Source organism: Bombina bombina, chromosome 2 (genome assembly GCF_027579735.1).
Source record: "Bombina bombina isolate aBomBom1 chromosome 2, aBomBom1.pri, whole genome shotgun sequence".
NCBI lineage: Eukaryota > Metazoa > Chordata > Amphibia > Anura > Bombinatoridae > Bombina > Bombina bombina.
The window spans coordinates 1442292875-1442311007 of NC_069500.1; the positions used below are offsets into that span (position 1 = coordinate 1442292875).

Here is an 18133-nt window from a genome sequence, read left to right on the forward strand (position 1 = left end):
AGAGTGGAACTCCACTCTGCAGTTGGACCCTTCTCGACCCTTTAGCTATTGCGATTACGTCATTTTCTGGGGCAGCAAAATCGGGCAAATAAAATAGACGTCATAACCTAAACAAACATGGCGGGTCTGCTTACCGGAAATCATATAGGAAGAGTGCGCATGATAACGTGTTCGTCGGGTACAGAACGTTTAGTTACGAGTTCCTAGTGTTACGTTTAATTGTCTGATCCCAAAATATGAGCAAGAGCTGGAACCCGAGAGACCGAGGCCCAGAGACCGGTGCGTTACAGAGATTTGTACTGTAGGACCGGATATATAGAAATGAGAGGGAAACGGCCAGGTCAGAGAGAGAGAGAGAAATGAGAGGAAAGAGGTCAGAGAGAGAGAGAGGAATGAGAGGGGAGAGGTCAGAGAGAGAGAGAGGAATGAGAGGGGAGAGGTCAGAGAGAGAGAGAGAGGTTAATGAGAGGAAAGAGGTCAGAGAGAGAGAGAGAAATGAGAGGAAAGAGGTCAGGGCAGAGAGAGGTTAATGAGAGGGAAGAAGTCAGAGAGAGAGGTTAATGAGAGGAAAGAGGTCAGAGAGAGAGAGAGAGAGGTTAATGAGAGGAAAGAGGTCAGAGAGAGAGAGAGGTTAATGAGAGGAAAGAGGTCAGAGAGAGAGGTTAATGAGAGGAAAGAGGTCAGAGAGAGAGAGAGAGAGGTTAATGAGAGGAAAGAGGTCAGAGAGAGAGAGAGAGGTTAATGAGAGGAAAGAGGTCAGAGAGAGAGAGAGAGAGGTTAATGAGAGGAAAGAGGTCAGAGAGAGAGGTTAATGAGAGGAAAGAGGTCAGAGAGAGAGAGAGAGAGAAATGAGAGGAAAGAGGTCAGGGCAGAGAGAGGTTAATAAGAGGGAAGAAGTCAGAGAGAGAGGTTAATGAGAGGAAAGAGGTCAGGGCAGAGAGAGGTTAATGAGAGGGAAGAAGTCAGAGAGAGAGGTTAATGAGAGGAAAGAGGTCAGAGAGAGAGAGAGGAATGAGAGGGAAGAAGTCAGAGAGAGAGAGGTTAATGAGAGGAAAGAGGTCAGAGAGAGAGAGGTTAATGAGAGGAAAGAGGTCAGAGAGAGAGAGAGGAATGAGAGGGAAGAAGTCAGAGAGAGAGAGGTTAATGAGAGGAAAGAGGTCAGAGAGAGAGAGGTTAATGAGAGGAAAGAGGTCAGAGAGAGAGAGAGGAATGAGAGGGAAGAAGTCAGAGAGAGAGAGGAATGAGAGGAAAGAGGTCAGAGAGAGAGAGGAATGAGAGGGAAGAAGTCAGAGAGAGAGAGAGGAATGAGAGGAAAGAGGTCAGAGAGAGAGAGGAATGAGAGGGAAGAAGTCAGAGAGAGAGAGAGGAATGAGAGGGAAGAAGTCAGAGAGAGAGGTTAATGAGAGGGAAGAAGTCAGAGAGAGAGAGGTTAATGAGAGGAAAGAGGTCAGAGAGAGAGAGAGGAATGAGAGGGAAGAAGTCAGAGAGAGAGAGGTTAATGAGAGGAAAGAGGTCAGAGAGAGAGAGGAATGAGAGGGAAGAAGTCAGAGAGAGAGAGAGGAATGAGAGGGAAGAGGTCAGAGAGAGAGAGAGAGGAATGAGAGGGAAGAAGTCAGAGAGAGAGGTTAATGAGAGCAAAGAGGTCAGAGAGAGAGAGAGAGAGGAATGAGAGGGAAGAAGTCAGGGCACAGAGTGAGAGAGGGGAATGAGAGGGAAGAGGTCAGGGAAGAGAGAGAGGAATGAGAGGGAAGAGGTCAGGGAAGAGAGAGAGGAATGAGAGGGAAGAGGTCAGGGAAGAGAGAGAGGAATGAGAGGGAAGAGGTCAGGGAAGAGAGAGAGGGAAGAGGTCAGGGCACAGAGTGAGAGAGAGAGGGGAATGAGAGGGAAGAGGTCAGGGCACAGAGTGAGAGAGGGGAATGAGAGGGAAGAGGTCAGGGAAGAGAGAGAGGAATGAGAGGGAAGAGGTCAGGGAAGAGAGAGAGGAATGAGAGGGAAGAGGTCAGGGAAGAGAGAGAGGAATGAGAGGGAAGAGGTCAGGGAAGAGAGAGAGGAATGAGAGGGAAGAGGTCAGGGCACAGAGTGAGAGAGAGAGGGGAATGAGAGGGAAGAGGTCAGGGAAGAGAGAGGAATGAGAGGGAAGAGAGAGAGGAATGAGAGGGAAGAGGTCAGGGAAGAGAGAGAGGAATGAGAGGGAAGAGGTCAGGGAAGAGAGAGAGGAATGAGAGGGAAGAGGTCAGGGAAGAGAGAGAGGAATGAGAGGGAAGAGGTCAGGGAAGAGAGAGAGGAATGAGAGGGAAGAGGTCAGGGAAGAGAGAGAGGAATGAGAGGGAAGAGGTCAGGGAAGAGAGAGAGGAATGAGAGGGAAGAGTTCAGGTAAGAGAGAGAGGAATGAGAGGGAAGAGGTCAGGGAAGAGAGAGAGGAATGGGAGGGAAGAGGTCAGGGAAGAGAGAGAGGAATGAGAGGGAAGAGGTCAGGGAAGAGAGAGAGGAATGAAAGGGAAGAGGTCAGGGAAGAGAGAGAGGAATGAGAGGGAAGAGGTCAGGGAAGAGAGAGAGGAATGAGAGGGAAGAGGTCAGGGAAGAGAGAGAGGAATGAGAGGGAAGAGGTCAGGGCAGAGAGAAGAATGAGAGGGAAGAGGTCAGGGCACAGAGTGAGAGAGAGGGGAATGAGAGGGAAGAGAGAGAGGAATGAGAGGGAAGAGGTCAGGGCAGAGATAGGAATGAGAGGGAAGAGGTCAGGGCAGAGAGTGAGATTAATGAGAGGAAAGAGGTCAGAGAGAGAGAGAGAAATGAGAGGAAAGAGGTCAGGGCAGAGATAGGAATGAGAGGAAAGAGGTTGGGGCAGAGAGTGAGATTAATGAGAGGAAAGAGGTCAGAGAGGGAAGAGGTCAGAGAGAGAGGTTAATGAGGACAGAGGTCAGAGAGAGAGGTTAATGAGGACAGAGGTCAGAGAGAGGAATGAGAGGGAAGAGGTCAGGGCACAGAGTGAGAGAGAGGGGAATGAGAGGAAAGAGGTCAGAGAGAGAGAGAGGTTAATGAGAGGAAAGAGGTCAGAGAGAGAGAGAGAGAGGTTAATGATAGGAAAGAGGTCAGAGAGAGAGGTTAATGAGAGGAAAGAGGTCAGAGAGAGAGAGAGAGAGAAATGAGAGGAAAGAGGTCAGGGCAGAGAGAGGTTAATAAGAGGGAAGAAGTCAGAGAGAGAGGTTAATGAGAGGAAAGAGGTCAGGGCAGAGAGAGGTTAATGAGAGGGAAGAAGTCAGAGAGAGAGGTTAATGAGAGGAAAGAGGTCAGAGAGAGAGAGAGGAATGAGAGGGAAGAAGTCAGAGAGAGAGAGGTTAATGAGAGGAAAGAGGTCAGAGAGAGAGAGGTTAATGAGAGGAAAGAGGTCAGAGAGAGAGAGAGGAATGAGAGGGAAGAAGTCAGAGAGAGAGAGGTTAATGAGAGGAAAGAGGTCAGAGAGAGAGAGGTTAATGAGAGGAAAGAGGTCAGAGAGAGAGAGAGGAATGAGAGGGAAGAAGTCAGAGAGAGAGAGGAATGAGAGGAAAGAGGTCAGAGAGAGAGAGGAATGAGAGGGAAGAAGTCAGAGAGAGAGAGAGGAATGAGAGGAAAGAGGTCAGAGAGAGAGAGGAATGAGAGGGAAGAAGTCAGAGAGAGAAAGAGGAATGAGAGGGAAGAAGTCAGAGAGAGAGGTTAATGAGAGGGAAGAAGTCAGAGAGAGAGAGGTTAATGAGAGGAAAGAGGTCAGAGAGAGAGAGAGGAATGAGAGGGAAGAAGTCAGAGAGAGAGAGGTTAATGAGAGGAAAGAGGTCAGAGAGAGAGAGGAATGAGAGGGAAGAAGTCAGAGAGAGAGAGAGGAATGAGAGGGAAGAGGTCAGAGAGAGAGAGAGAGGAATGAGAGGGAAGAAGTCAGAGAGAGAGGTTAATGAGAGCAAAGAGGTCAGAGAGAGAGAGAGAGAGAGAGGAATGAGAGGGAAGAAGTCAGGGCACAGAGTGAGAGAGGGGAATGAGAGGGAAGAGGTCAGGGAAGAGAGAGAGGAATGAGAGGGAAGAGGTCAGGGAAGAGAGAGAGGAATGAGAGGGAAGAGGTCAGGGAAGAGAGAGAGGAATGAGAGGGAAGAGGTCAGGGAAGAGAGAGAGGGAAGAGGTCAGGGCACAGAGTGAGAGAGAGAGGGGAATGAGAGGGAAGAGGTCAGGGCACAGAGTGAGAGAGGGGAATGAGAGGGAAGAGGTCAGGGAAGAGAGAGAGGAATGAGAGGGAAGAGGTCAGGGAAGAGAGAGAGGAATGAGAGGGAAGAGGTCAGGGAAGAGAGAGAGGAATGAGAGGGAAGAGGTCAGGGAAGAGAGAGAGGAATGAGAGGGAAGAGGTCAGGGCACAGAGTGAGAGAGAGAGGGGAATGAGAGGGAAGAGGTCAGGGAAGAGAGAGGAATGAGAGGGAAGAGAGAGAGGAATGAGAGGGAAGAGGTCAGGGAAGAGAGAGAGGAATGAGAGGGAAGAGGTCAGGGAAGAGAGAGAGGAATGAGAGGGAAGAGGTCAGGGAAGAGAGAGAGGAATGAGAGGGAAGAGGTCAGGGAAGAGAGAGAGGAATGAGAGGGAAGAGGTCAGGGAAGAGAGAGAGGAATGAGAGGGAAGAGGTCAGGGCAGAGATAGGAATGAGAGGGAAGAGGTCAGGGCAGAGAGTGAGATTAATGAGAGGAAAGAGGTCAGAGAGAGAGAGAGAAATGAGAGGAAAGAGGTCAGGGCAGAGATAGGAATGAGAGGAAAGAGGTTGGGGCAGAGAGTGAGATTAATGAGAGGAAAGAGGTCAGAGAGGGAAGAGGTCAGAGAGAGAGGTTAATGAGGACAGAGGTCAGAGAGAGAGGTTAATGAGGACAGAGGTCAGAGAGAGGAATGAGAGGGAAGAGGTCAGGGCACAGAGTGAGAGAGAGGGGAATGAGAGGAAAGAGGTCAGAGAGAGAGAGAGAGAGAGAGGTTAATGAGAGGAAAGAGGTCAGAGAGAGAGAGAGAGAGGTTAATGATAGGAAAGAGGTCAGAGAGAGAGGTTAATGAGAGGAAAGAGGTCAGAGAGAGAGAGAGAGAGAAATGAGAGGAAAGAGGTCAGGGCAGAGAGAGGTTAATAAGAGGGAAGAAGTCAGAGAGAGAGGTTAATGAGAGGAAAGAGGTCAGGGCAGAGAGAGGTTAATGAGAGGGAAGAAGTCAGAGAGAGAGGTTAATGAGAGGAAAGAGGTCAGAGAGAGAGAGAGGAATGAGAGGGAAGAAGTCAGAGAGAGAGAGGTTAATGAGAGGAAAGAGGTCAGAGAGAGAGAGGTTAATGAGAGGAAAGAGGTCAGAGAGAGAGAGAGGAATGAGAGGGAAGAAGTCAGAGAGAGAGAGGTTAATGAGAGGAAAGAGGTCAGAGAGAGAGAGGTTAATGAGAGGAAAGAGGTCAGAGAGAGAGAGAGGAATGAGAGGGAAGAAGTCAGAGAGAGAGAGGAATGAGAGGAAAGAGGTCAGAGAGAGAGAGGAATGAGAGGGAAGAAGTCAGAGAGAGAGAGAGGAATGAGAGGAAAGAGGTCAGAGAGAGAGAGGAATGAGAGGGAAGAAGTCAGAGAGAGAAAGAGGAATGAGAGGGAAGAAGTCAGAGAGAGAGGTTAATGAGAGGGAAGAAGTCAGAGAGAGAGAGGTTAATGAGAGGAAAGAGGTCAGAGAGAGAGAGAGGAATGAGAGGGAAGAAGTCAGAGAGAGAGAGGTTAATGAGAGGAAAGAGGTCAGAGAGAGAGAGGAATGAGAGGGAAGAAGTCAGAGAGAGAGAGAGGAATGAGAGGGAAGAGGTCAGAGAGAGAGAGAGAGGAATGAGAGGGAAGAAGTCAGAGAGAGAGGTTAATGAGAGCAAAGAGGTCAGAGAGAGAGAGAGAGAGAGAGGAATGAGAGGGAAGAAGTCAGGGCACAGAGTGAGAGAGGGGAATGAGAGGGAAGAGGTCAGGGAAGAGAGAGAGGAATGAGAGGGAAGAGGTCAGGGAAGAGAGAGAGGAATGAGAGGGAAGAGGTCAGGGAAGAGAGAGAGGAATGAGAGGGAAGAGGTCAGGGAAGAGAGAGAGGGAAGAGGTCAGGGCACAGAGTGAGAGAGAGAGGGGAATGAGAGGGAAGAGGTCAGGGCACAGAGTGAGAGAGGGGAATGAGAGGGAAGAGGTCAGGGAAGAGAGAGAGGAATGAGAGGGAAGAGGTCAGGGAAGAGAGAGAGGAATGAGAGGGAAGAGGTCAGGGAAGAGAGAGAGGAATGAGAGGGAAGAGGTCAGGGAAGAGAGAGAGGAATGAGAGGGAAGAGGTCAGGGCACAGAGTGAGAGAGAGAGGGGAATGAGAGGGAAGAGGTCAGGGAAGAGAGAGGAATGAGAGGGAAGAGAGAGAGGAATGAGAGGGAAGAGGTCAGGGAAGAGAGAGAGGAATGAGAGGGAAGAGGTCAGGGAAGAGAGAGAGGAATGAGAGGGAAGAGGTCAGGGAAGAGAGAGAGGAATGAGAGGGAAGAGGTCAGGGAAGAGAGAGAGGAATGAGAGGGAAGAGGTCAGGGAAGAGAGAGAGGAATGAGAGGGAAGAGGTCAGGGAAGAGAGAGAGGAATGAGAGGGAAGAGTTCAGGTAAGCGAGAGAGGAATGAGAGGGAAGAGGTCAGGGAAGAGAGAGAGGAATGGGAGGGAAGAGGTCAGGGAAGAGAGAGAGGAATGAGAGGGAAGAGGTCAGGGAAGAGAGAGAGGAATGAAAGGGAAGAGGTCAGGGAAGAGAGAGAGGAATGAGAGGGAAGAGGTCAGGGAAGAGAGAGAGGAATGAGAGGGAAGAGGTCAGGGAAGAGAGAGAGGAATGAGAGGGAAGAGGTCAGGGCAGAGAGAAGAATGAGAGGGAAGAGGTCAGGGCACAGAGTGAGAGAGAGGGGAATGAGAGGGAAGAGAGAGAGGAATGAGAGGGAAGAGGTCAGGGAAGAGAGAGAGGAATGAGAGGGAAGAGGTCAGGGCAGAGATAGGAATGAGAGGGAAGAGGTCAGGGCAGAGAGTGAGATTAATGAGAGGAAAGAGGTCAGAGAGAGAGAGAGAAATGAGAGGAAAGAGGTCAGGGCAGAGATAGGAATGAGAGGAAAGAGGTTGGGGCAGAGAGTGAGATTAATGAGAGGAAAGAGGTCAGAGAGGGAAGAAGTCAGAGAGAGAGGTTAATGAGGACAGAGGTCAGAGAGAGAGGTTAATGAGGACAGAGGTCAGAGAGAGGAATGAGAGGGAAGAGGTCAGGGCACAGAGTGAGAGAGAGGGGAATGAGAGGGAAGAGGTCAGGGAAGAGAGAGAGGAATGAGAGGGAAGAGGTCAGGGAAGAGAGAGAGGAATGAGAGGGAAGAGGTCAGGGCACAGAGTGAGAGAGAGAGGGGAATGAGAGGGAAGAGGTCAGGGAAGAGAGAGAGGAATGAGAGGGAAGAGAGAGAGGAATGAGAGGGAAGAGGTCAGGGAAGAGAGAGAGGGAAGAGGTCAGGGAAGAGAGAGATGAATGAGAGGGAAGAGGTCAGGGAAGAGAGAGAGGAATGAGAGGGAAGAGGTCAGGTAAGAGAGAGAGGAATGAGAGGGAAGAGGTCAGGGAAGAGAGAGAGGAATGAGAGGGAAGAGGTCAGGGAAGAGAGAGAAGAATGAGAGGGAAGAGGTCAGGGAAGAGAGAGAGGAATGAGAGGGAAGATGTCAGGGAAGAGAGAGAGGAATGAGAGGGAAGAGGTCAGGGAAGAGAGAGGAATGAGAGGGAAGAGGTCAGGGCACAGAGTGAGAGAGAGGGGAATGAGAGGGAAGAGAGAGAGGAATGAGAGGGAAGAGGTCAGGGAAGAGAGAGAGGAATGAGAGGGAAGAGGTCAGGGAAGAGAGAGAGGAATGAGAGGGAAGAGGTCAGGGAAGAGAGAGAGGAATGAGAGGGAAGAGGTCAGGGAAGAGAGAGAGGAATGAGAGGGAAGAGGTCAGGGAAGACAGAGAGGAATGAGAGGGAAGAGGTCAGGGAAGAGAGAGAGGAATGAGAGGGAAGAGGTCAGGGAAGAGAGGGAGGAATGAGAGGGAAGAGGTCAGGGAAGAGAGAGAGGAATGAGAGGGAAGAGGTCAGGGCACAGAGTGAGAGAGAGAGAGAGGAATGAGAGGGAAGAGGTCAGGGAAGAGAGAGAGGAATGAGAGGGAAGAGGTCAGGGAAGAGAGGAATGAGAGGGAAGAGGTCAGGGAAGAGAGGGAGGAATGAGATGGAAGAGGTCAGGGAAGAGAGAGAGGAATGAGAGGGAAGAGGTCAGGGCACAGAGTGAGAGAGAGAGAGGGGAATGAGAGGGAAGAGGTTAGGGAAGAGAGAGAGGAATGAGAGGGAAGAGGTCAGGGCACAGAGAGAGAGGGAGGAATCAGAGGGAAGAGAGAGAGGAATGAGAGGGAAGAGGTCAGAGAAGAGAGAGAGGGAAGAGGTCAGGGAAGAGAGAGAGGAATGAGAGGGAAGAGGTCAGGGAAGAGAGAGAGGAATGAGAGGGAAGAGGTCAGGGCACAGAGAGAGAGAGAGGAATGAGAGGGAAGAGGTCAGGGCACAGAGAGAGGAATGAGAGGGAAGAGGTCAGGGAAGAGAGAGAGGAATGAGAGGGAAGAGGTCAGGGAAGAGAGAGAGGAATGAGAGGGAAGAGGTCAGGGAAGAGAGAGAGGAATGAGAGGGAAGAGGTCAGGGAAGAGAGAGAGGAATGAGAGGGAAGAGGTCAGGGAAGAGAGAGAGGAATGAGAGGGAAGAGGTCAGGGAAGAGAGAGAGGAATGAGAGGGAAGAGAGAGGGGAATGAGAGGGAAGAGGTCAGGGAAGAGAGGGAGGAATGAGAGGGAAGAGGTCAGGGCAGAGAGAGAGTGAGGGGAATGAGAGGGAAGAGGTCAGGGAAGAGAGAGAGGAATGGGAGGAATGAGAGGGAAGAGGTCAGGGCACAGAGAGAGCGGAATGAGAGGGAAGAGGTCAGGGCACAGAGAGAGCGGAATGAGAGGGAAGAGGTCAGGGCACAGAGAGAGCGGAATGAGAGGGAGGCGGTCAGGACAGAGAGATTGGAATGCGTACTTACATATGTGTTGGTGCTAACGCCCATAGACAGATTTCTCTTTGGGTGTTGGGTGGGTAACGTAGTCGAGCGCTGCAGGACAGCGTGCCTTTGTGACTGATGCTCTTTCTCCATTTAGGTGATGAGGATGAAATGAGCGGTCATGGGATTCACAAGAAAAAGCACAAGAAACACAAAAAGCACAAAAAGAAACATCACCAGGACGTTGCTGGCATGTTCCCTGAGAGTACCCCGAAATCACAGCACAGGGCAGCAGAGAGCACCCCCAAACCGCAGCTCAAACTCAAGATCAAATTGGGAGGGCAGGTCTTGGGCACCAAAAGGTAAACTGGTTTTATGACAGAAAGGAGCTATGACATGGCCACTGCGGGGGGAGCTATGGGACGTGGGTCGTCTGACAGCCCAGAGCTATGGGACGTGGGTCGTCTGACAGCCCAGAGCTATGGGACGTGGGTCGTCTGACAGCCCAGAGCTATGGGACGTGGGGCGGCTGACAGCCCAGAGCTATGGGACGTGGGTCGGCTGACAGCCCAGAGCTATGGGACGTGGGGCGGCTGACAGCCCAGAGCTATGGGACGTGGGTCGGCTGACAGCCCAGAGCTATGGGACGTGGGTCGGCTGACAGCCCAGAGCTATGGGACGTGGGTCGGCTGACAGCCCAGAGCTATGGGGCGGCTGACAGCCCAGAGCTATGGGACGTGGGGCGGCTGACAGCCCAGAGCTATGGGACGTGGGGCGGCTGACAGCCCAGAGCTATGGGACGTGGGGCGGCTGACAGCCCAGAGCTATGGGGCGGCTGACAGCCCAGAGCTATGGGACGTGGGGCGGCTGACAGCCCAGAGCTATGGGACGTGGGGCGGCTGACAGCCCAGAGCTATGGGACGTGGGGCGGCTGACAGCCCAGAGCTATGGGCCGTGGGGCGGCTGACAGCCCAGAGCTGTGGGGCGGCTGACAGCCCAGAGCTGTGGGGCGGCTGACAGCCCAGAGCTGTGGGGCGGCTGACAGCCCAGAGCTGTGGGGCGGCTGACAGCCCAGAGCTATGGGCCGTGGGGCGGCTGACAGCCCAGAGCTATGGGACGTGGGGCGGCTGACAGCCCAGAGCTATGGGACGTGGGGCGGCTGACAGCCCAGAGCTATGGGACGTGGGGCGGCTGACAGCCCAGAGCTATGGGACGTGGGGCGGCTGACAGCCCAGAGCTATGGGACGTGGGGCGGCTGACAGCCCAGAGCTATGGGACGTGGGGCGGCTGACAGCCCAGAGCTATGGGGCGGCTGACAGCCCAGAGCTATGGGACGTGGGGCGGCTGACAGCCCAGAGCTATGGGACGTGGGGCGGCTGACAGCCCAGAGCTATGGGACGTGGGGCGGCTGACAGCCCAGAGCTATGGGACGTGGGGCGGCTGACAGCCCAGAGCTATGGGACGTGGGGCGGCTGACAGCCCAGAGCTATGGGACGTGGGGCGGCTGACAGCCCAGAGCTATGGGACGTGGGGCGGCTGACAGCCCAGAGCTATGGGACGTGGGGCGGCTGACAGCCCAGAGCTATGGGCCGTGGGGCGGCTGACAGCCCAGAGCTATGGGGCGGCTGACAGCCCAGAGCTGTGGGGCGGCTGACAGCCCAGAGCTGTGGGGCGGCTGACAGCCCAGAGCTATGGGCCGTGGGGCGGCTGACAGCCCAGAGCTATGGGCCGTGGGGCGGCTGACAGCCCAGAGCTATGGGCCGTGGGGCGGCTGACAGCCCAGAGCTATGGGCCGTGGGGCGGCTGACAGCCCAGAGCTATGGGCCGTGGGGCGGCTGACAGCCCAGAGCTATGGGCCGTGGGGCGGCTGACAGCCCAGAGCTATGGGCCGTGGGGCGGCTGACAGCCCAGAGCTATGGGCCGTGGGGCGGCTGACAGCCCAGAGCTATGGGCCGTGGGGCGGCTGACAGCCCAGAGCTATGGGCCGTGGGGCGGCTGACAGCCCAGAGCTATGGGCCGTGGGGCGGCTGACAGCCCAGAGCTGTGGGACGTGGGGCGGCTGACAGCTTAGAGCTGTGGGACGTGGGGCGGCTGACAGCTTAGAGCTATGGGACGTGGGGCGGCTGACAGCCCAGAGCTATGGGACGTGGGGCGGCTGACAGCCCAGAGCTATGGGCCGTGGGGCGGCTGACAGCCCAGAGCTATGGGCCGTGGGGCGGCTGACAGCCCAGAGCTGTGGGACGTGGGGCGGCTGACAGCTTAGAGCTGTGGGACGTGGGGCGGCTGACAGCTTAGAGCTATGGGACGTGGGGCGGCTGACAGCTTAGAGCTATGGGACGTGGGGCGGCTGACAGCCCAGAGCTATGGGACGTGGGGCGGCTGACAGCCCAGAGCTATGGGCCGTGGGGCGGCTGACAGCCCAGAGCTATGGGCCGTGGGGCGGCTGACAGCTTAAAGCTATGGGACGTGGGGCGGCTGACAGCCCAGAGCTATGGGACGTGGGGCGGCTGACAGCCCAGAGCTCTGGGACGTGGGGCGGCTGACAGCTTAGAGCTATGGGACGTGGGTCGGCTGACAGCCCAGAGCTATGGGCCGTGGGGCGGCTGACAGCCCAGAGCTATGGGCCGTGGGGCGGCTGACAGCTTAGAGCTATGGGACGTGGGGCGGCTGACAGCCCAGAGCTATGGGACGTGGGGCGGCTGACAGCCCAGAGCTATGGGACGTGGGGCGGCTGACAGCCCAGAGCTATGGGACGTGGGGCGGCTGACAGCTTAGAGCTATGGGACGTGGGGCGGCTGACAGCTTAGAGCTATGGGACGTGGGGCGGCTGACAGCTTAGAGCTATGGGACGTGGGGCGGCTGACAGCCCAGAGCTATGGGACGTGGGTCGGCTGACAGCCCAGAGCTATGGGACGTGGGTCGGCTGACAGCCCAGAGCTATGGGACGTGGGGCGGCTGACAGCCCAGAGCTATGGAACGTGGGGCGGCTGACAGCTTAGAGCTGTGGGGCGGCTGACAGCCCAGAGCTATGGGCCGTGGGGCGGCTGACAGCCCAGAACTATGGGACGTGGGGCGGCTGACAGCCCAGAGCTATGGGACGTGGGTCGGGTGACAGCCCAGAGCTCTGGGACGTGGGGCGGCTGACAGCCCAGAGCTCTGGGACGTGGGGCGGCTGACAGCCCAGAGCTCTGGGACGTGGGGCGGCTGACAGCCCAGAGCTCTGGGACGTGGGGCGGCTGACAGCTTAGAGCTGTGGGGCGGCTGACAGCCCAGAGCTATGGGACGTGGGGCGGCTGACAGCTTAGAGCTGTGGGACGTGGGGCGGCTGACAGCTTAGAGCTATGGGACGTGGGGCGGCTGACAGCTTAGAGCTGTGGGGCGGCTGACAGCTTAGAGCTATGGGACGTGGGTTGGCTGACAGCCCAGAGCTATGGGACGTGGGGCGGCTGACAGCCCAGAGCTATGGGACGTGGGGCGGCTGACAGCCCAGAGCTATGGGACGTGGGGCGGCTGACAGCCCAGAGCTATGGGACGTGGGGCGGCTGACAGCTTAGAGCTGTGGGACGTGGGGCGGCTGACAGCCCAGAACTATGGGACATGGAACATGTTTACGTTTATACCAACATCATTTGTCACTTTGTTTTTACAGTGTGCCCACGTTTACTGTTATTCCTGAGTTGTCCCAGTCACCGTCCCCTCTGATGGTAGTTGATGATGACGAGCCCCTAGAGGGTGTGCCAATAGAGCAGTATCGGGCTTGGTTGGGTAAGCCATTCATTTGCTCCTTTTGTAACTAATGTTGCTCTTGTGGGGAGATGTCATTTCTTTGTCTTTTTACTCCGCAGATGAGGACAGTAACCTGGATCCTCTTCCCTCGCCAGTGGGTGGTGGGGAGACAGAGCAGGATGAGGAGTCACGTTGGCTGGATGCTCTTGAGAGAGGGGAACTGGATGTTAATGGTGATCTCAAGAGAGAGATTGATGAGTCCTTGCTCACTGCACGGCAGGTACAGAGCCCGAGCTTACTTAGCTGCCCACTCAAGGGTTCCCTGATCCCCTAGTCGCAGCAGCTACAGCTATCAGGATGTCTCTGAGCTGGGTGATTAAGGACTAAGCGCACATAGTAAAACATTATCGCAGCTGCATTAGCACTAAGCGCACACAGTACAACGTTATCACAGCTGCATTAGCACTAAGCGCACACAGTAAAACGTTATCGCAGCTGCATTAGTACTAAGCGCACACAGTACAACGTTATCACAGCTGCATTAGCACTAAGCGCACACAGTAAAACGTTATCACAGCTGCATTAGTACTAAGCGCACATAGTAAAACATTATCGCAGCTGCATTAGCACTAAGCGCACATAGTAAAACATTATCGCAGCTGCATTAGTACTAAGCGCACATAGTAAAACGTTATCGCAGCTGCATTAGCACTAAGCGCACACAGTAAAACGTTATCGCAGCTGCATTAGTACTAAGCGCACATAGTAAAACATTATCGCAGCTGCATTAGCACTAAGCGCACATTATCGCAGCTGCATTAGCACTAAGCGCACACAGTAAAACATTATCGCAGCTGCATTAGCACTAAGCGCACATAGTAAAACATTATCGCAGCTGCATTAGTACTAAGCGCACATAGTAAAACGTTATCGCAGCTGCATTAGTACTAAGCGCAGATAGTAAAACGTTATCGCAGCTGCATTAGTACTAAGCGCAGATAGTAAAACGTTATCGCAGCTGCATTAGCACTAAGCGCACATAGTAAAACGTTATCGCAGCTGCATTAGTACTAAGCGCACATAGTAAAACGTTATCACAGCTGCATTAGTACTAAGCGCACATAGTAAAACGTTATCACAGCTGCATTAGTACTAAGCGCACATAGTAAAACGTTATCACAGCTGCATTAGTACTAAGCGCACATAGTAAAACATTATCGCAGCTGCATTAGTACTAAGCGCACATAGTAAAACGTTATCGCAGCTGCATTAGCACTAAGCGCACACAGTAAAACATTATCACAGCTGCATTAGCACTAAGCGCACACAGTAAAACATTATCACAGCTGCATTAGCACTAAGCGCACACAGTAAAACATCACAGCTGCATTAGCACTAAGCGCACACAGTAAAACATTATCACAGCTGCATTAGCACTAAGCGCACACAGTAAAACATTATCACAGCTGCATTAGTACTAAGCGCACATAGTAAAACATTATCGCAGCTGCATTAGCACTAAGCGCACATAGTAAAACATTATCGCAGCTGCATTAGCACTAAGCGCACATAGTAAAACGTTATCGCAGCTGCATTAGTACTAAGCGCACATAGTAAAACGTTATCGCAGCTGCATTAGCACTAAGCGCACATAGTAAAACATTATCGCAGCTGCATTAGCACTAAGCGCACATAGTAAAACGTTATCGCAGCTGCATTAGCACTAAGCGCACATAGTAAAACGTTATCGCAGCTGCATTAGCACTAAGCGCAAATTATCGCAGCTGCATTAGCACTAAGCGCACACAGTACAACATTATCGCAGCTGCATTAGCACTAAGCGCACATAGTAAAACGTTATCACAGCTGCATTAGCACTAAGCGCACATAGTAAAACGTTATCGCAGCTGCATTAGCACTAAGCGCACATAGTAAAACGTTATCACAGCTGCATTAGCACTAAGCGCACATAGTAAAACGTTATCACAGCTGCATTAGCACTAAGCGCACACAGTACAACATTATCGCAGCTGCATTAGCACTAAGCGCACATAGTAAAACATTATCGCAGCTGCATTAGCACTAAGCGCACATAGTAAAACATTATCGCAGCTGCATTAGCACTAAGCGCACACAGTACAACATTATCACAGCTGCATTAGCACTAAGCGCACATAGTAAAACGTTATCACAGCTGCATTAGCACTAAGCGCACACAGTACAACATTATCGCAGCTGCATTAGCACTAAGCGCACATAGTAAAACATTATCGCAGCTGCATTAGTACTAAGCGCACACAGTACAACATTATCGCAGCTGCATTAGCACTAAGCGCACACAGTACAACATTATCGCAGCTGCATTAGCACTAAGCGCACATAGTAAAACATTATCGCAGCTGCATTAGCACTAAGCGCACACAGTACAACATTATCGCAGCGGCATTAGCACTAAGCGCACACAGTACAGCATTATCGCAGCTGCATTAGCACTAAGCGCACACAGTACAGCATTATCGCAGCTGCATTAGCACTAAGCGCACATAGTAAAACATTATCGCAGCTGCATTAGCACGAAGCGCACATAGTTAAACATTATCGCAGCTGCATTAGCACTAAGCGCACATTATCGCAGCTGCATTAGCACTAAGCGCACATAGTAAAACATTATCGCAGCTGCATTAGCACTAAGCGCACATAGTAAAACATTATCGCAGCTGCATTAGCACTAAGCGCACACAGTACAACATTATCGCAGCTGCATTAGCACTAAGCGCACACAGTACAACATTATCACAGCTGCATTAGCACTAAGCGCACACAGTACAACATTATCGCAGCTGCATTAGCACTAAGCGCACATTATCGCAGCTGCATTAGCACTAAGCGCACATAGTAAAACATTATCGCAGCTGCATTAGCACTAAGCGCACATAGTAAAACATTATCGCAGCTGCATTAGCACTAAGCGCACACAGTACAACATTATCACAGCTGCATTAGCACTAAGCGCACATAGTAAAACATTATCACAGCTGCATTAGCACTAAGCGCACACAGTACAACATTATCACAGCTGCATTAGCACTAAGCGCACATAGTAAAACATTATCACAGCTGCATTAGCACTAAGCGCACACAGTACAACATTATCACAGCTGCATTAGCACTAAGCGCACACAGTACAACATTATCACAGCTGCATTAGCACTAAGCGCACATAGTAAAACATTATCACAGCTGCATTAGCACTAAGCGCACATAGTAAAACATTATCACAGCTGCATTAGCACTAAGCGCACACAGTACAACGTTATCACAGCTGCATTAGCACTAAGCGCACACAGTACAACATTATCACAGCTGCATTAGCACTAAGCGCACATAGTAAAACATTATCACAGCTGCATTAGCACTAAGCGCACATAGTAAAACATTATCACAGCTGCATTAGCACTAAGCGCACACAGTACAACATTATCACAGCTGCATTAGCACTAAGCGCACATAGTAAAACATTATCACAGCTGCATTAGCACTAAGCGCACATAGTAAAACATTATCACAGCTGCATTAGCACTAAGCGCACACAGTACAACATTATCACAGCTGCATTAGCACTAAGCGCACATAGTAAAACATTATCACAGCTGCATTAGCACTAAGCGCACACAGTACAACATTATCGCAGCTGCATTAGCACTAAGCGCACACAGTAAAACATCGCAGCTGCATTAGTACTAAGCGCACACAGTACAACATTATCACAGCTGCATTAGCACTAAGCGCACACAGTACAACATTATCACAGCTGCATTAGCACTAAGCGCACATAGTAAAACATTATCACAGCTGCATTAGCACTAAGCGCACAAGTACAACATTATCGCAGCTGCATTAGCACTAAGCGCACAAGTACAACATTATCACAGCTGCATTAGCACTAAGCGCACAAGTACAACATTATCACAGCTGCATTAGCACTAAGCGCACACAGTACAACATTATCACAGCTGCATTAGCACTAAGCGCACATAGTAAAACATTATCACAGCTGCATTAGCACTAAGCGCACACAGTACAACATTATCACAGCTGCATTAGCACTAAGCGCACACAGTACAACATTATCACAGCTGCATTAGCACTAAGCGCACATAGTAAAACATTATCACAGCTGCATTAGCACTAAGCGCACAAGTACAACATTATCGCAGCTGCATTAGCACTAAGCGCACAAGTACAACATTATCACAGCTGCATTAGCACTAAGCGCACAAGTACAACATTATCACAGCTGCATTAGCACTAAGCGCACATAGTACAACATTATCACAGCTGCATTAGCACTAAGCGCACACAGTACAACATTATCACAGCTGCATTAGCACTAAGCGCACATAGTAAAACATCGCAGCTGCATTAGTACTAAGCACACATAGTAAAACATTATCACAGCTGCATTAGCACTAAGCGCACACAGTACAACATTATCACAGCTGCATTAGCACTAAGCGCACACAGTAAAACATTATCACAGCTGCATTAGCACTAAGCGCACACAGTACAACATTATCACAGCTGCATTAGCACTAAGCGCACACAGTACAACATTATCACAGCTGCATTAGCACTAAGCGCACATAGTAAAACATTATCACAGCTGCATTAGCACTAAGCACACATAGTAAAACATTATCACAGCTGCATTAGCACTAAGCGCACACAGTAAAACATTATCACAGCTGCATTAGCACTAAGCGCACACAGTACAACATTATCACAGCTGCATTAGCACTAAGCGCACACAGTACAACATTATCACAGCTGCATTAGCACTAAGCGCACATAGTAAAACATTATCACAGCTGCATTAGCACTAAGCGCACACAGTACAACATTATCACAGCTGCATTAGCACTAAGCGCACACAGTAAAACATCGCAGCTGCATTAGCACTAAGCACACATAGTAAAACATTATCACAGCTGCATTAGCACTAAGCGCACACAGTAAAACATCGCAGCTGCATTAGCACTAAGCACACATAGTAAAACGTTATCACAGCTGCATTAGCACTAAGCGCACACAGTAAAACATCGCAGCTGCATTAGCACTAAGCACACATAGTAAAACGTTATCACAGCTGCATTAGCACTAAGCGCACACAGTAAAACATTATCACAGCTGCATTAGCACTAAGCGCACACAGTACAACATTATCACAGCTGCATTAGCACTAAGCGCACACAGTAAAACATCGCAGCTGCATTAGCACTAAGCGCACACAGTACAACATTATCACAGCTGCATTAGCACTAAGCGCACACAGTAAAACATCGCAGCTGCATTAGCACTAAGCGCACACAGTACAACATTATCACAGCTGCATTAGC

At 51.5% G+C, this 18133-nt stretch overlaps 1 protein-coding gene across 2 annotated transcripts in view; it reads left to right on the top strand.

The window, feature by feature from the left end:
* Positions 1-18133, top strand: part of INO80B (INO80 complex subunit B) — a 66585-nt gene that overhangs the window by 36093 nt on the left and 12359 nt on the right. The window contains exons 1-4 of one of the 2 annotated variants that reach the window (XM_053704400.1): positions 114-279; positions 9169-9373; positions 12661-12776; positions 12857-13017. In XM_053704400.1, coding sequence (XP_053560375.1) covers positions 237-279; positions 9169-9373; positions 12661-12776; positions 12857-13017 — 525 coding nt within the window. In that variant the 5' untranslated portion in view covers positions 114-236. Of the gene's footprint in view, positions 1-113; positions 280-9168; positions 9374-12660; positions 12777-12856; positions 13018-18133 lie in introns of those variants that run through there. The other variant, XM_053704401.1, reaches the window with a different exon arrangement.